The sequence below is a fragment of the Saccopteryx leptura genome, chromosome 9 (assembly GCF_036850995.1).
Source record: "Saccopteryx leptura isolate mSacLep1 chromosome 9, mSacLep1_pri_phased_curated, whole genome shotgun sequence".
In the NCBI taxonomy this organism is placed as follows: Eukaryota; Metazoa; Chordata; class Mammalia; order Chiroptera; family Emballonuridae; genus Saccopteryx; species Saccopteryx leptura.
The window spans coordinates 24,491,810-24,508,093 of record NC_089511.1 but is presented as its reverse complement, the minus strand read 5'-3'; the positions used below and the strand labels follow the sequence as shown (position 1 = coordinate 24,508,093).

General features: G+C 44.7%; 1 protein-coding gene and 1 non-coding gene across 3 annotated transcripts in view; one reads left to right on the top strand and one right to left on the bottom strand.

The window, feature by feature from the left end:
• Positions 1 to 16,284, top strand: part of WDR59 (WD repeat domain 59) — a 96,426-nt gene that overhangs the window by 17,904 nt on the left and 62,238 nt on the right. For both annotated transcript variants that reach the window (XM_066349416.1, XM_066349414.1), the window contains exons 3-7: positions 1,567 to 1,702; positions 7,392 to 7,477; positions 8,568 to 8,648; positions 11,335 to 11,372; positions 15,278 to 15,366. In XM_066349416.1, the coding sequence (XP_066205513.1) occupies positions 1,567 to 1,702; positions 7,392 to 7,477; positions 8,568 to 8,648; positions 11,335 to 11,372; positions 15,278 to 15,366 (430 nt within the window). The remainder of the gene's footprint in view (positions 1 to 1,566; positions 1,703 to 7,391; positions 7,478 to 8,567; positions 8,649 to 11,334; positions 11,373 to 15,277; positions 15,367 to 16,284) is intronic.
• Positions 4,573 to 4,676, bottom strand: LOC136381685 (small nucleolar RNA U13). The gene has a single exon (XR_010747160.1). It is a non-coding gene; the product is annotated as a small nucleolar RNA U13 (small nucleolar RNA).

The following is a 16,284-nucleotide window of genomic DNA, read 5'->3' as shown; positions in this document are numbered from 1 at the left end:
GATGCCAGCTGGTGTAGTTTAACAAGTAGTTTCTAGGATTCAGGGAATCCCAGTTCTTGATTGGCAATGCCATTAATTATGAGCCCTTTGACATTTCATTTGGCCTCCCTGGACTTGGTTTTTTTTTTTTTTTTTTTTTTTTTACAGAGACAGTGAGAGAGTCAGAGAGAGGGATAGACAGACAGGAACGGAGAGATGAGAAGCATCAATCATTAGTTTTTCGCTGCGTTGCAACACCTTAGTTGTTCATTGATTGATTTCTCATATGTGCCTTGACTGAGGGCCTTCAGCTGACCGAGTAACCCCTTGCTTGAGCCAGAAACCTTGGACTCAAACTGGTGAGCTTTTGCTCAAGCCAGATGAGCCCGTGCTCAAGCTGGCGACCTCGGGGTCTCGAACCTGGGTCCTTGGCATCCCAGTCCGACTCTCTATCCACTGTGCCACTGCCTGGTCAGTCTGGCACTTCTAGTTTTTCATTGACTGCTTCTCATATATGCCTTGACCAGAGGGCTCTAGCTGAGCCCATGAACCCTTGCTCAAGCCAGCAACCTTGCGCTCAAGCCAGTGACCATGGGATCATGTCTGTGATCCCACACTCACGCCGGTGACCCCACCCTCAAGCTGGTGAGCCTGCACTCAAGCTGGTAAGCCTGTGCTCAAGCCAGATGAGCCTGCGTTCAAGTTAGTGACCTTGGGGTTTCAACCCGGGACCTCAGTGTTCCAGATTGATGCTTCTCAGAATTGGGAACCCTGGGAAATGGAAATGTGCCACCACTGGTCAGGTGATCTTTTTTCTTTATTTTTGAGCCCACCTGTCTTCATTGATATCCAAGGGCTTGGAGAGCTCTCTAGCAGTGAATCGATAGCTAATGGCTACTGAGATGTTAATTCACATACCAAAGATTTTTCACTTAAAAAAAAGAAAAGGACAATAAATGAACACAGGACAGCCCTGTGTTCAGTTTCTTTATATTGACTGGTACCTTGAACATTATTGGCACTTAATATGTTATTTTCATTATTGTTGTTGTTGTGATTTCCCCTCCTGACAGACTTCATTTAGTTCTCTTTTCAGGTAGTTGAATTGCAAGGGAATTTGAGATGTTTTACAGGATATTTGGCTAAGTGATAAGTGATGTACTGAATTTAACACAGATTTGTTTAAAGCAAAGCACTGTGCCCAGTGATTCTAGACATACAAAAATATTCGAGACATGGTCTATAAATCAAACACTTGTTTGGATGACTGTCCTCGCTGGGGGGTTGGGAAAGGCTGGGTGAGGGGCAGGGTTGGAGCTGAGTGTGGTAGGAATAGGTCAGACCTTCACAGACATGGTAGGGAAGATGATCTCTAGAGGTAGACTGTCACAGCGAAGTGGCTCCTGCTTGTCTAACAGCCACCTTGAATTATTCTTGTCACTTGCAAGCCTTTCGGAGTAAATAAATGGTCATATATATCTGGGGTTTTTTGAGCACTGCTTGCAAATCGTATGTAATTCTAAATGTGCTTTTCTATCTTAATGCTAATGCTGTTATGTGGTCATCATGTCGATGTTGTTCTCCTAGTCGCCGGTTCCTGTACATCGTTAATCTAGATGCCCCTTTTGAAGGTCACCGAAAGATCTCTCGCCAGAGCAAATGGGACATTGGAGCTGTGCAGTGGAACCCTCATGACAGCTTTGCACACTACTTTGCAGCTTCAGTGAGCTTTTTTTTTTTAATTGTGTCATTTATTTTTACTTATTTATTTTAAATTTATTTTGAAATTTATTGGGTTGACATAGGTAGTTCCCCCTATTCCCCTCATATTTAAGAAATACAAGAAAAGGTCTCTCAACATGTGGTCTGGGGCTCAAAGGTGTATGTCCTGTGTGGAGAAGAGAATGTGGCCCTCATTTCTCAGGCAGAAAAAGGGAAGATAGAGGCAAATTAGATTAAAAAAAAAGTATATGAAAAGTTGTTACTGGCACCATAGATGTCAGACCTTATTTCTTTTTAAAATTTTATTTTATTTATTGAGTTTTAGAGAGAGAAAGAGGGGAGAGAGAGTGAGGGGCATCAGCTCATAGTTGCTTCATTTTAGTTGTGGGCTGATTGCTTCTTGTACGTACCTTGACCAGGTGAGCCTGGGGTTTAGAAGTGACGGACTCGGTGTTCTGGGCCTACTTGATCCACCGTGCCACCACAGGTCAGACTAGACCTTGTGTTTCTAAGGATTGAATCCAGCTCTGCAGGAGAGATGGGTAGATGCCTCCATTTCTGTGTATGAGGAGAACCTGTTTTCCTTAGCAGAGTCACTGGCCAGTGACTGAAACACGTTCTGAGGGGGACCTAGTGAGCTCATCTGTGACCCTCATTGCTTTCAGAGGAATCAGAAGATTCCATACACCCTTCCACTGAAAGGAAGGGGTTCTTTCTTGTTTGGGATTCAATAGATTGGTCAGTCCTCTGAAATTTTATGTGCCTGTTTATATGTGAATTTTGTTCAGGGAAAAGACGCTTACATTTTATTAGGTTTTCCAAGGTACTCTTGGTTGAAAAAAGATTCTGGGCAGATCATCTCTGGTATAGTTCCTCTATCAGCATTCTGTTCTCCTAGAACACTTAGAGCTCTCAACCTTTGGCTCCTTTTCCACTGGGCCAGAAGGACAGTGTTTAAAGGAACCCCTTTTACTGTCTAAGGCATGCACATTCACAGTGCTGCCTAGGGCGTTCTTATCAGGAATGACAGTCTGTGAGCAGGACACTTCTGAGAGGAGAAAGCAGAGCAACCCTGTCAGCTTCAGAAGGAACAAAAAGCCGCTCTTCCCCATCATTTCTAAATAGAATCTGACCATCTGACTTTAAGTAGACGTGTGTTAGGAAGAACGTTCTTTTTGTTGGCTTATACCTCAAGACCCTTTAGCCCTCAGTCTGTGATCATTTGGTCCAGGGTTTCTCAACCTTGACAAGTGAGGCCAGATGACTCCTTGTGGTGGGTGCTGTCTTGTGCACTGTAGGAGATTTAGCAGCATCTCTTGTCCATACCCACTAGATTCCTGCAGCATCCCCCCCATCATGACAACCCCAAATGTCTCTAGACATTGTTAAATGTTCCCTGGGAAGCAAAATCACCCGTTGGGGAAACATGGTATAGGCTAACCCCTTTAGTACTCAGTTCAAGTGATTTAACACTGCATTTGTTTAAGAGTGGTGAGGAAGACAGTCCCCTGACTCCCCTTTTCTTTTCTTTCTTTTTTCCCTTTTTATTGATTTTAGAGAGAGGAAAGGGGGCGGAGATAAATTTGTTGTTCTACTTATTTATTCATTCATTGATTAATTCTTGTATGTGCCCTGACCAGGGATCAAACCCACAATCTTGGCATATTGGATCAGTGTTCTAACCAACTGAGTAATATCTGGCCAGGGCTTCCTGCTTTTATCTTTAAAGACAGTCATTTTAAAGTGAAAATTCAATGTCATTACATTCACAGTGTTGTTCAACTGCCACCTCTATCTAGTTCCCAAATATCCATCACTCCAATGCACAACCCCTTACCATTAAGCAATTTCTCCCCATTCCTCCCTCCCCACAGTCCCTGGCACTCACCAGTCTGTGTTCTGTCTTTATGGACTTGTCTCTTCTGGCTATTTCATATAAATGGAATCATGTAATGTATAACCTTTTGTGACTGGCTTTTTTTTTTTTTTGTATTTTTCTGAAGTTGGAAATGGGGAGGCAGTCAGACAGACTCCCGCATGCGCCCGACCGGGATCCACTGGGCATGCCCACCAGGGGGTGATGCTCTGCCCATCTGGGGCGTTGCTCTGTTGCAACCAGAGCCATTCTAGTGCCTGAGGCAGAGGCCATAAAGCCTCCCTTAGCGCCCGGACCAACTTTGCTCCAATGGAGCCCTGGCTGTGGGAGGGGAAGAGAGAGACAGAGAGGAAAGAGAGGGGGAGGGGTGGAGAAGCAGATGGGCGCTTCTCCTGTGTGCCCTGGCCGGGAATCAAACCCGGGACTCCTGCACTCCAGGCCGACGCTCTACCACTGAGCCAACTGGCCAGGGCTTTTTTTTTTTTTTTTTTTTTTTTAAGAGAGAGAGAGTCAGAGAGAGGGATAGATAGGGACAGACAGCCAGGAACAGAGAGAGACGAGAAGCATCAATCATCAGTTTTTTGTTGCGACACTTTAGTAGTTTATTGATTGCTTTCTCATATGTGCCTTGACCGTGGGCCTTCAGCAGACCGAGTAACCCCTTGCTCAAGCCAGTGACCTTGAGTCCAAGCTGGTGAGCTTTTTGCTCAAACCGGATGAGCCCATGCTCAAGCTGGCGACCTCGGGGTCTCGATCCTGGGTCCTCCACATCCCAGTCTGACGCTCTATTCACTGCGCCACCGCCTGGTCAGGCTGTGACTGGCTTTTTTATCCAAGTTACATCAGTACTTCACTCCTTTTTATGGCTGAATAATATTCTACTGTATGGAAAGAGCTCATTTTGTTTATCCATTTGTCCACTGATGGACACTTGGGCTGGCTTTTTTGAATAGTGCTGATACAAACATGAGTATACATGTACTTATTTCTTGTCACATCAAACGGGTAATGTGTTGATGTCGTAACAAAGTTTGAGGGAGGCACATGTCACATAAGAGCATGAACACCCAGTTATCATGCTTATGAATCACAAAAGGATCGATCTACCTGTACTTTTTTTGAGTACATGTTTTCAGTTCTTTTGGCATATACCTAGGAGTGGGCTCGCAGGGTCTTATAATAGTCTGTGTTTAACTTTTTTTTTTTTAATTTTTTTTTATAAAGATTTTATTTATTCATTATAGAGAGGGGAGAGAGAGAGAGAGAGAGAGAGAGAGAGAGAAGGGGGGAGGAGCAGAAAGCATCAACTCCCATATGTGCCTTGACCAGGCAAGCCCAGGGTTTTGAACCAGCAACCTCAGCGTTTCCAGGTTGACACTTTATCCACTGCGTCACCACAGGTCAGGCTGTGTTTAACTTTTGAAGACCTTTGAAACTTTTCTACAGTGGCTGAACTATTCTGCAGTCCCACTAGCATTGCACAAGGGTTCCATTTTCTCTACACTGTCATCAAAATTTATTTCCTGTTCTACTTTAAAAGTTATTTTAGCCTGACCAGGCAGTGGCGCAGTGGATAGAGTGTCGTATTGGGATGCAGATGACCCAGGTTTGAGACACCGAGGTCACCAGCTTGAGCACGGGCTCATCTGGTTTGAGCAAAGCTCACCAGCTTGGACCCAGGGTCGCTGGCTTGAGCAAGGGATTACTCGGTCTGCTGAAGGCCCATGGTCAGGGCACATATGAGAAAGCAATCAGTGAACAACTAAGGTGTCGCAACGAAAAACTGATGATTGATGCTTCTTGTCTCTCTCTGTTCCTGTTTGTCTGTCCCTACTTATTCCTCTCTCTGACTCTGTCTCTGTCTTTGTAAAAAAAAAAAAAAAAAAAAATAGTTATTTTAAATTATAGCCATCCCAGTGGGTATAAAGTGGTATCTCACTGTGAAATTTTTTTTTTTTGCGTTTTCCTAATGACTAATGATGTTGAGCATCTTTTTATGCCCCTGTTGGCCATTTCTGTGTCTTTTTCTTTTTTTTAATGTCTCTTCCAATTCTGTGTCCATTTTTACATTGGGTTGTTTGTCTTTTTGCTTTGAGTTATATAATACTTCTTTTTTTAAAATATATTTTTAAATATTTTATTTATTGATTTTTGAGAGAGGAGAAAGAGAGAGAGAAAGGGGGGCGAGGAGTGGGAAGCATCAACTTGTAGTAGTTGCTTCGCATTTGTGTCTTATTCCAGGTCAACACTTTATCCACTGCGTCACCACAGGTCAGGCTTTGAGTTGCAAAACGTCTTTATATGCTTTAGTCTAGACCAGGGGTCTCAAACTCAACTCAGCATGTGGGCCGCAGAGCAAGATCACAGCCATTAGGCGGGCCGCACTAGGTCTACAAAAGGCAACTGTTACGCAACACTTTTCTCACTGCAGTTGAAAACAAAAAAAAAATCAGTACAACAAGCACGATCGTACATGCAGTTTACTCAGTGTCACAAAACGACCAGAAACTGTAGTTCGCATCACAACTGCTGTTAACTAAGCTAATATCTAGCTAGGATGCTAGAGAAATGAAAAATGCAAGTAGGCCCCTAGGCTTACTTAATTTTATCCAAAATATTTTGAACTTTGTGGATTAGTCTGCGGGCTGCACAAAATTGTTCGGCGGGCCGCGTGCGGCCCGTTTGAGACCCCTGGTCTAGACTCTCATCAGATGTATGGTTTACAAATATTTTCACTAGTTCTACAGATTGTCTTTTAACTTTTTTGGTAATGTCCTTTGATAACATAAAAGTTTTAATTTTAATGAAGTTCAATTTATTGGTTTTTTTTCTGTTTGAGCCTCAGTTGATTGAGTTTCAGGTGTCTCTCCTATGTGAGACATGGGTGATAACACCCAGTGTGCAGTGCAGTGGTGAAGAGCAGGGGACAGGCTTGTTAAGGTGCCTAGTTCATAGACTGGCACTAGCAGACCTTTTGGAAATGGTGGGGAATATTATAAAATGAAGGGAATTTCTTTTCACACCTTGTCCTATTGGAAGCTATTTTGAATTCTAATCTTTTCACAGGAATCTTACTGATTTAAAATTGGAATCAGGCATTTCAGGATAAGAATCTCAAAATGTTATATATGTATCTGACTGAATGAAAATGAAAATCAGTCGTATGTATATAAGTTCAGGAATTATTAAACAGCCTGTTACCAACCTTTATTTATTTTCAGTGTGTTTCATAAACTCATGATAGTTAAGGAACCTTTGTTTAAGTGAAATATAGTTTTGTCTAAGCCGTTTTTTCTTCTTTTTTTCCTATTGTAGCCTTTGTTTCTTCTTTTTTTCCTATTGTAGCCTTTTTTTCTTCTTTTTTTCCTATTGTAGCCTTTGTTTCTTCTGGCCCATTTTCTCTATGGCCTTCTGTTTAAGTCTAAGAAATTTGTCATAGGCCTATTTTAAGGAATGTTGTGTAATTTTGCCTCTAGGACACCCTTTGGGTGGTATTTCTGTTTTCTTTCCTGTGCATCTGTGTTTTAAGGTATGGTAAATAGACTCCAGGCACTTGGTAATGGGAAGAGTACGCTAAAAAGTGTGGTGTGACAGCAGCTGGAGAGAGCTGGGTGTGGGACTGTCGGATGGGGAGGAGGTTCCTCCGGTGGTCTGAGGACATCCCGTTACCTATCACTCACATGCTCAACCTGTGAGATCTTTGCCATACAAGTTGTTTTCTGCATGGCTTCCCTTTCTAGCCTTAAGCAGATTGGGGTGAGAGCATATATTCTGATGTACTACCTGCTGCCTTCTTTCCTTTGTTTCTTTTCAGAGTAATCAACGGGTCGACCTGTATAAGTGGAAAGATGGCAGTGGGGAAGTTGGCACAACCTTACAAGGCCATACTCGTGTGATCAGGTAGGTACCAGCCCTGCACGGCTCCCTGGACTAACTCTCCTTGCCATGGTCCTTTGGGAAGTGAAATGAAAACACCTACCTCCTCCCACAGCTTGACTCTCGGTGTTGTGCTAGTCCTGGGTGGCTGTTAGTTTGTCAGCTTATACTGAGATGATGGCTTTCACAGCAAAGAACAATAGGTATTTATGAACCATCATCCATGTAGTATTAACCCCGATCCCAGAAAATACTTAGACAGGTACAGAGTAAGGATTAGAGCTGATCTTTGCTGTGGAAGGGAGAAGTGCCAACGGAATCCCTCAGGCACAGTCGGCGGTGCCCGGAAGTAGAGACATCGGGGAGCAGCCTTTTGCTCTTCCTGTGGCAACTGTGAGTCGCCGCGTGGAGCGCCTGCATCACCGTCCATTATGCAGATACACAGTTGCCTTTGACTCAGGACTTTCCAGTTGGCTTCTGGAGTGTTCCTTGATCCACCCTTCCCCTGGGTCCCTGTTTCTGGCTGGGGAAAACTTGTTCTGGGAAGTAGCAGCAGGGAGTGCAGGAGCGGTGAAGTGACCTGGGACGTGATGGGAAAGGCTGGCCCCCAGCCTGCGCTCACTGTTCATGTGGTCACTGCCTTTCTGGGAGTAAGGACACGAGTAGGGGGACCAGAGGCCTGCTTGTCCTCCTTGAAAGCTGTGTGGCAACATGGCAGTTAGTTTGCCACTTCTTTAAGAGATGTTAGGTTCACTCAGCATACCTGTGGGTGAGTCTGATTTAGAACATGAAAAGTCAAAATTTTTCCTTTGTTTTATCTTTAGTGTTTGTGCCTTCATGTGCATGTGTGTGCACACACGTGTGTGTATTTTAAGTTGAAATACTGCATTTCTTTTTTGGGAGTAAGTGAAATATAACTGGAAGTGACAGTTTCTTTCAGAGCTCAGTTAAGTATTGTTCATTCCCCAAAACTTTGGAGACTCCCAGACTAAACTGTGAAGAGGTCCATTAACAGTGACTTTTTGAAGCCATTAGAGACTAAATCTGTTATTGCTTTGGAACCAGACCCTAAAATTTTGTCCCTGCATTGTTCTATTTATTTCTCTGTTCCCAGTGACTTGGACTGGGCGGTGTTTGAACCAGATCTCCTAGTTACCAGCTCTGTGGACACCTACATCTACATTTGGGATATCAAGTAAGAAAGATTAAAAGGCATAATAGCTACATGATCTGTTGTTTACCTCTCCAAGAGATTCCCTGTTGTATCCAGAAGTAGTTTTATCTTCTTTTTTTTTTAATTATGATTATAAAACAAAACATTAAATTTACCATCTTCACCAGTTTTTTCTTTTTTTGTATTTTTCCGAAGTTAGAAGTGGGGAGGCAGTCAGACAGACTCCGGCATGCCCACCAGGGGGCGATGCTCTGCCCATCTGGGGCGTTGCTCTGTTGTGGCCGGAGCCATGCTAGCCCCTGCTGCAGAGGCCATGGAGCCATCCCCAGCACCTGGTCCAACTTTGCTCCAGTTGAGCCTTGACTTCAGGAGGGGAAGAGAGAGACAGAGAGGAAGGAGAGGGGGAGGGGTGGAGAAGTAGATGGGTGCTTCTCCTGTGTGCCCTGACTGGGAATCGAACTCAGGACTTCCACACTCCAGGCCAACGCTCTACCGCTGAGTCAACCGGCCAGGGCACCATTTTTGAGTATACAATCAATAGTGTTAAGTACATTTACATTGTTGTGCAATAGATCTCCAGAACTTTTTTGTTGTGCAAAGCTAAAACTTTGTACTCATTCAACAACTTCCCATTTCTCCCTCCCCTCAGCCCCTGGCAACCACCACTCCACTTTCTGTCTCTATGAATTTGACTACTCTAGGGACCTCATGTAAGTGGAATCACACACTATTTGTCCTCTTTTGATAACTTATTTGACAGTGTAATATCTGCAGAGTTCATCCATGTTGCAGCATGTGACAGGATTTTCTTTCTTTTTTTTTTTTTTAACAGAGACAGAGTCAGACAGAGGGATAGACAGGGACAGACAGACAGGAACGGAGAGATGAGAAGCATCAATCATTAGTTGTTTTTTTTTTTTTTTTGTATTTTTCTGAAGCTGGAAACGGGGAGAGACAGACAGACTCCCGCATGTGCCTGACCGGGATCCACCCAGCATGCCCACCAGGGGGTGATGCTCTGCCCCTCTGGGGCGTCGCTCTGTTGCGATCAGAGCCACTCCAGTGCCTGGGGCAGAGGCCGAGGAGCCATCCCCAGCACCCGGGCCATCTTTGCTCCAATGGAGCCTCGGCTGCGGGAGGGGAAGAGAGAGACAGAGAGGAAGGAGAGGGGGAGGGGTGGAGAAGCAGATGGGTGCTTCTCCTGTGTGCCCTGGCTGGGAATCGAACCTGGGACTTCACGCCAGGCCAATGCTCTACCACTGAGCCAACCGGCCAGGGCCTCATTAGTTTTTTGTTGCGCATTGCGACACCTTAGTTCATTGATTGCTTTCTCATATGTGCCTTGACCGCGGGCCTTCAGCAGACTGAGTAACCCCTTGCTGGAGCCAGCGACCTTGGGTCCAAGCTGGTGAGCTTTGCTCAAACCAGATGAACCCGCGCTCAAGCTCGCGACCTCGGGGTCTCGAACCTGGGTCCTCAGCATCCCAGTTCGACGCTCTATCCACTGCGCCACCATTTGGTCAGGTGCATTTTTTTTCTTTTTAAGGCTTAATAATATTTCATTGTACGTAGAGAACACATTTTTTTAAGTCCACTAATTAGGCTGTGGACACGGGTTGTTTCTATCTCTTGTCTATTGTGAATGTGCAGAGTAGGTTTTTTTTTTCCCCTGTATTTTTCTGAAGTTAGAAGCAGAGAGGCAACCAGACAGACTCCTTCCTATATGTGCCCAACTGGGATCCACCTGGCATGCCCACCAGGGGGCGATGCTCTGCCCATCTGGGGTGTTGCTCCGTTGCAACCGGAGCCATTCTAGTGCCTTAGGCGGAGGCCATAGAGCCATCCTCAGCGCCCAGGCCATCTTTGCTCCAATGGAGCCTTGGCTGCGGGAGGGGAAGAGAGAGACAGAGAGGAAGGAGGGGGTGGGGGTGGAGAAGCAGATGGGCGCTTCTCCTGTGTGCCCTGGCCGGGAATCGAACCCGGGTCCCCTGCACGCCAGGCCGACACTCTACTGCTGAGCCAACCGGCCAGGGCTTTCTTTTGTCTTTTTCTGCTCTACATGGGCTGAGGCCATGCTGAATCATTTAATTCATTATCTGTGGATACAGCTGTATGATTTGCAATTCAGACTCAGCCTCGATTGATGTGACTTACAAAGTTCATCTACCCAGAGGGAAACAAGCTTCTCTTTACACTTTTTTTTTTTTAAATTTATTTTATTTATTTTTTATTTGTTACAGAGACAGAGAGAGAGTCAGAGAGAGGGATAGATAGAGACAGACAGACAGGAACGGAGAGAGATGAGAAGCATCAATCATCAGTTTTTTATTGCAACACCTTAGTTGTTCATTGACTGCTTTCTCACATGTCCCTTGACCGCAGGCCTTCAGCAGACCGAGTAACCCCTTGCTTGAGCCAGTGACCTTGGGTCCAAGCTGGTGAGCTTTTGCTCAAACCAGATGAGCCCGCGCTCAAGCTAGCGACCTTGGGGTCTCGAACCTGGGTCCTCTGCATCCCAGTCCAACGCTCCATCCACTGCGCCACCGCCTGGTCAGGCTCTTTACACTATTTTTAAGGCCCCCACATTCCTAAATGACTCCAAGTACCTACTGAAAGGAAAATGAAGAAATGCATGCAGAGGGTGAAAAGCACCAGGTGGATGGTGGCATACGAATTGGGAATTTGATTTCTGACTTTTATATTTCAGAGACACAAGGAAACCTACCATTGCACTGTCTGCTGTAGGTGAGTGTATCCTCCCCTGGCCTTTCGTTGTTCTGTTCCTTCCATTCTTTCCCTCACACCAGCTGCCCCATGCCCCCTGTTCCGTCACGGCTGGGTGGAATGGTCAGTCCCGCATTGCGAAGGGCTTGCTTCAGGCTGCTCTTAGAGTCAGTACTGTTGAATTGTGGTCAGGAACTTATTTCAGAATGCAAGGACAAGAACCAAATGAATTTGTTTTAAACTCTTTGTGGAAAATTTCAAATGTAAATAAAAATAGAAGAAATTGAAGTTCCTTGTGTTCATCATCCAGCATCAACAGTCGTCAACATGCTGCCAATCTTATTTCATCTCTCTCTACCCACTGTCCCCCACTGCCCCTCATCCTCTTTGTCATTATTTTGCAGCAAATTTCAGGTATTCCGTCATTTCATCAACAAATATTTCAGTAAGTAGTTTTTTTACAAGAGAAGAATCCTTTAAAAAAACATAATTATAGTACTATTAACACACCTAAAAATATTATCAGTAGCTCTTTATTATCGTAATACATTTAAACAGTATTCAAATTTCCACAATATCTCTCTCTCTTTAAACAATTATTTGAATCAAATCCCAAATGCAGTCCACACTTGGAAGTGGTTGATATATTTCTCATTTTTTTTAATCAGTGGGGTTCTTTTCACTCTCCTTTTTTGTTTTGTTTTTTCTTTTTCTGCAATTTATTTATTGAAGAAACCAGCTTATTTGTCCTGTGGTTTCCCCACAATCTAGATCAGAGGTCCCCAAACGTTTTACATAGGGGGCCAGTTCACTGTCCCTCAGACTGTTGGAGGGCCGCCACATACAGTGCTCCTCTTACTGACCACCAATGAAAGAGGTGCCCTTTCCGGAAGTGTGGTGGGGGCCGGATAAATGGCCTCAGGGGGCCGCAGTTTGGGGATGCCTGATGTAGATGATGCTGATTGTGTTCTCAAGGTGTTACTTAATATGGATGCACTGAGTCTTTGAAATTACTTTCTGATCTACCTGTTTTCTTTACTTATTTTTAATGTTTATTTTGCTGAATTTAGAGAGGAGAAGGAGAGAGCAGGAGAAAGACAGGAGCATCTGTTCCTGTATGTGCCCTGATTCTTGTATGTGCCCTGACCGGGGATCAAACTTGCATCCTTGGTGTATCAGGAGGAAGTTCTAATCAACTGAGCTACCTGGCGAGGGCTGATCTTCCTGTTCTCATCGCTCTATTGGAATGGATTATACTTGGGATTCTGCACTAAGGCTCTTAATGGAGTGTTCCCACTAGTTCCAGAGAGTCAAACTTGGGTGTAGAACTGATTTATCTTACAGGGATGAAGGCCGATCATCAGTGTTATATCTTGGCATCCTTGATAAAAACATGTATTATCTGTCTCTTAAATCCTGCTTGCTTCTTTGTATCTTCCTATTACATTTGAATTCCCATTTGATATTTGTTCCAGAAAAGATTACCTGATTCTTCTCTTTCCTTCTGTGCCCCGACACTCATCATCTAAAGACTGAATGAGGTTAGGGACAACATCTCTGCTTCAGTGCTATGGACCACGGTCAGCATGACCAGAGGGATGCTCCGTAAATGTTTGTTACATGGATTTAGGAGTCAAGCACCAGTGCCTCTGTGCTAAGGGCTTAACAATTCTGTTTATCTGGTGCCCCCACCCCCCTTTTTGGCACTCGCGGTCTCAGACACAGAAGGGTCACAGACATGGTTGCAGAGGACTAACTGAGCAGAAATATAAATGGTCTGTAAATGCCTCACTCACTTTCCTCTGACTGTATAATTTTTACTTAACAGGTTTCTAAGTTAGATTGGTTATAGAGGACCCTAAAAACAAAGACAGTAAAGACAGTTCCTTTTTTTTTCAGGCTTATTGTTCAAATTGCTTTGTTTTGTTATAGGTCCTTCTAAAAAATAGAAGTAGGAGACTTCTTTCATTTTTGTACCTAAGCGAGTTTCTCAGTGGCGGCAAAGCTGCTCTGGGAAAAAAGAGGCACTTGAGAGCTTATAGCCCTTTATTAGCTGCCCCATCCACCACTGTCCGAGTGGCCCAGTCCTGGATGCTGCCGCTCCCACGGCTGTGGTCTCCAGCTCTGGGAACACACTGGTCATGCCTTCGGGGTAGAGAGAGGTTCAGTGAGAACACGTTCATGTGTGCTCCAGAGTGTTCTCTGTGTCTGGGAACTCTTATAGTCTGGGACCTCTGTTTGATTCTGGTGTCACAATCCTAGGAGAGCAGATGGAATTACAGTGTTCCCAGAATCTCTGGGAGGCTTTTTGGTCTGAAGGATCTCCCACTGGGAAAAGTATTTTCTTGAAACTTTTCAAGTAACTGTCATGAGGAGATGGAGCAGGCTCTTCTTGCTCATTCTCTAGCTGATATGCCTTCTTGCAAAAAACAGAAAACCCCCCAAAACTGGATCTACTAAGTAATACACTCCCTTTCTTCATTTTCAGGGGTCTCCACCACTTCTTTTTAAATGACTTAAGATTCCCTGTATCTCAAGGGAAAAAGTAAAACAAACAAATACCCTCAACCAAAACCAAGCAGGGATAAGTCCTGGGCCTTCCCTCTGTTTCCTGTTAGATTCTGAGTCCTTGCTTTCTCTATTGTGCTGTTCAGACTTCTTGGATCAGGTTGCTCTCCAAAGCCCTGGAACTACTATGGTGTCCGCAACCATAAATACCCACCGAAAGGGAGAGATTTCAAAGCAGAAATAACATGTGTTAGCTGAGCAAGAACAAGAAGAGATGAGAGGGAGGATCATTTAGTTCTCATTTAACTTAACTCGATTATTTTAAAGAGTCAGCTGTAAGAGCTATATTATGTTATAGTTTCCCCATCTCTCAGCCTTTTCTGCTATCTTACAATGTGCCCCTTAAGTAGTAGCTCTTTAGTCATTGTTGTTCTTTGTATTTGCAGAGTGGGAAAGGCCTGAGTCTGCACATTGCCTGAATGTTCCCTTTCCCTGACTCAATGCAGGGCCAGTGGCCATGTCTAACCACTATTGGGGAGGCGGAGGGGGTGCACATACCCTCTGAGGGCAGAATTGGGCAATCCTAAGGCTTATTTTTCATCAGAGCTTCAGCTGCAGGCTTTGGTTTTCAAGACTATCCCTCAACAACAACAAAAAAGATGGAGAAGTTAGTAGGCATTGAGCCGAGGCTCTTCTGGTTGGGAGTGCAGACGTGGTCATTGGAGATGATGAAGAGCCAGGTTGTGAGATGAATCAATTAGCAGCCAACAGAGCCATGTTCAACTTCTGTTCTCTTACAAACTGTGTTTTCTGGCCCTGGCCAGTGGCTCAGTGGATAGAACGTCGGCCTGGCATATGGACATCCTGGGTTCAATTCCTGGTCAGGGCACGCAGGAGAAACAACCATCAACTTCTCACCCCTTCCCTCTCTTACCCTGTTCCCCTCCCACAGTCAGTGGCTTGATTGGTTTGAGCATGGCCCCACATGCTAAAGATAGCTCCATGGGAGCACATTGGCCTCAGGTGCTAAAAATAGCTTGGTACTCAAGCATTGGCCCCAGACAAGGTTGCCAAGTGGATCCCAGTTGGGGCACCAGAGTCTGTCTTACTGTCTCCCCTCCTCTCAGCTTAAAAAAAAAAATAGAAAGAAAGAAAGTACTTTTTCCTGCTGATGCTGCTCAGAGGTAACATATTTTTTTTCCAAGTGAAGTTATTTTCTCAATTAGGTGACTCTGATCCTGTTCCATATGTTCTTTAATTCATTTATTTTTTTCTTTGGTTTTATTTTCTCTTTCTGGTATAGTTGGTGCAGTTGTAGAAACTTGAAGAGTTCTGTGCTTATTTCAACCAGAACTCATTATCCAGCTCCCCTGAATGTGCTGCCCTCTGGTTCTGAAGGTGTTGATTTTTCTTTGCAGCGGGTGCCTCTCAGGTCAAATGGAATAAAAAAAATGCTAATTGCCTTGCCACCAGTCACGACGGGGATGTACGGATATGGGACAAACGGGTGAGTAATTTCTCTTCCCCCTGGCCGTCCTTTAATCCCTCTCAGAGGGTATGAAGAGGATATTGTGAGCAGCAGGGCTTCTTGGGAGTCCAGGGTGCCCTGTGCAGAGAGAATGGTCAGTTGCCCTTTGAGGATCACAGTACCAGATGACATTTGCTTCCTGATCAAACTGGTGTTGAAGGAAGCTAGGGATGTGAGGCATTATGATCAGGGATTGAGAAAGTGAACTTGGCCAGACCAAAGTTAAAGACCCATTTTGCAGCCTCCTAAGTATGATATCGGGTGAGCCACTAAACTTGTCTAAGCTTCCTTTTCCTTACCTTCAAAGTAGAGAGGATAATAATAGTGAGTGTATCATTGAGGAGGTCAAGCCTAGGGGACCAGACACTATTCTAGGATGGTCAGCTGCCCCAGATTGCAAAGTGAAAACTAGTTAGTTGCCCTAGGAGGACATAGACCACCCTGAATACCTCGGGTAAAAATCACTGAGGTGTGGGGTACTCAGTTGCACGAATCTTCCCTTAGGAGCCTAGCTGTCCCATCAGCTTCTAAAGAGCCTCCAGACCATGTATTCTCTCCACAGCAGCTCGTGTAACTGACAGGCATGAAAGGTGCGAGGTTCTAGACTGCGGCTGTAATGGAAAGTATGTTGGACGTTTGGTATGTTGTCATCAGTGACAGTAATGGCACAGGAAAAGGGCCTCCTCCTCATCTAACTGCCAGACGACTGGGTAATAATGCATAGAGCAGTTGGGTTCTGTAAGATCTGGGTTCTGAGTCCCGCTTCCTGCTCTTTGAAACCTGAGGCTGAAAACCCTCTGCCTGTGTGGGAAGCATCTACTTTGAGTTTTCCTGAAACTTAACCAGGGCTGTCCCAACTGGAGTGTTGACTGGAAAGTCTCAGTTTTGCTTCTGGCT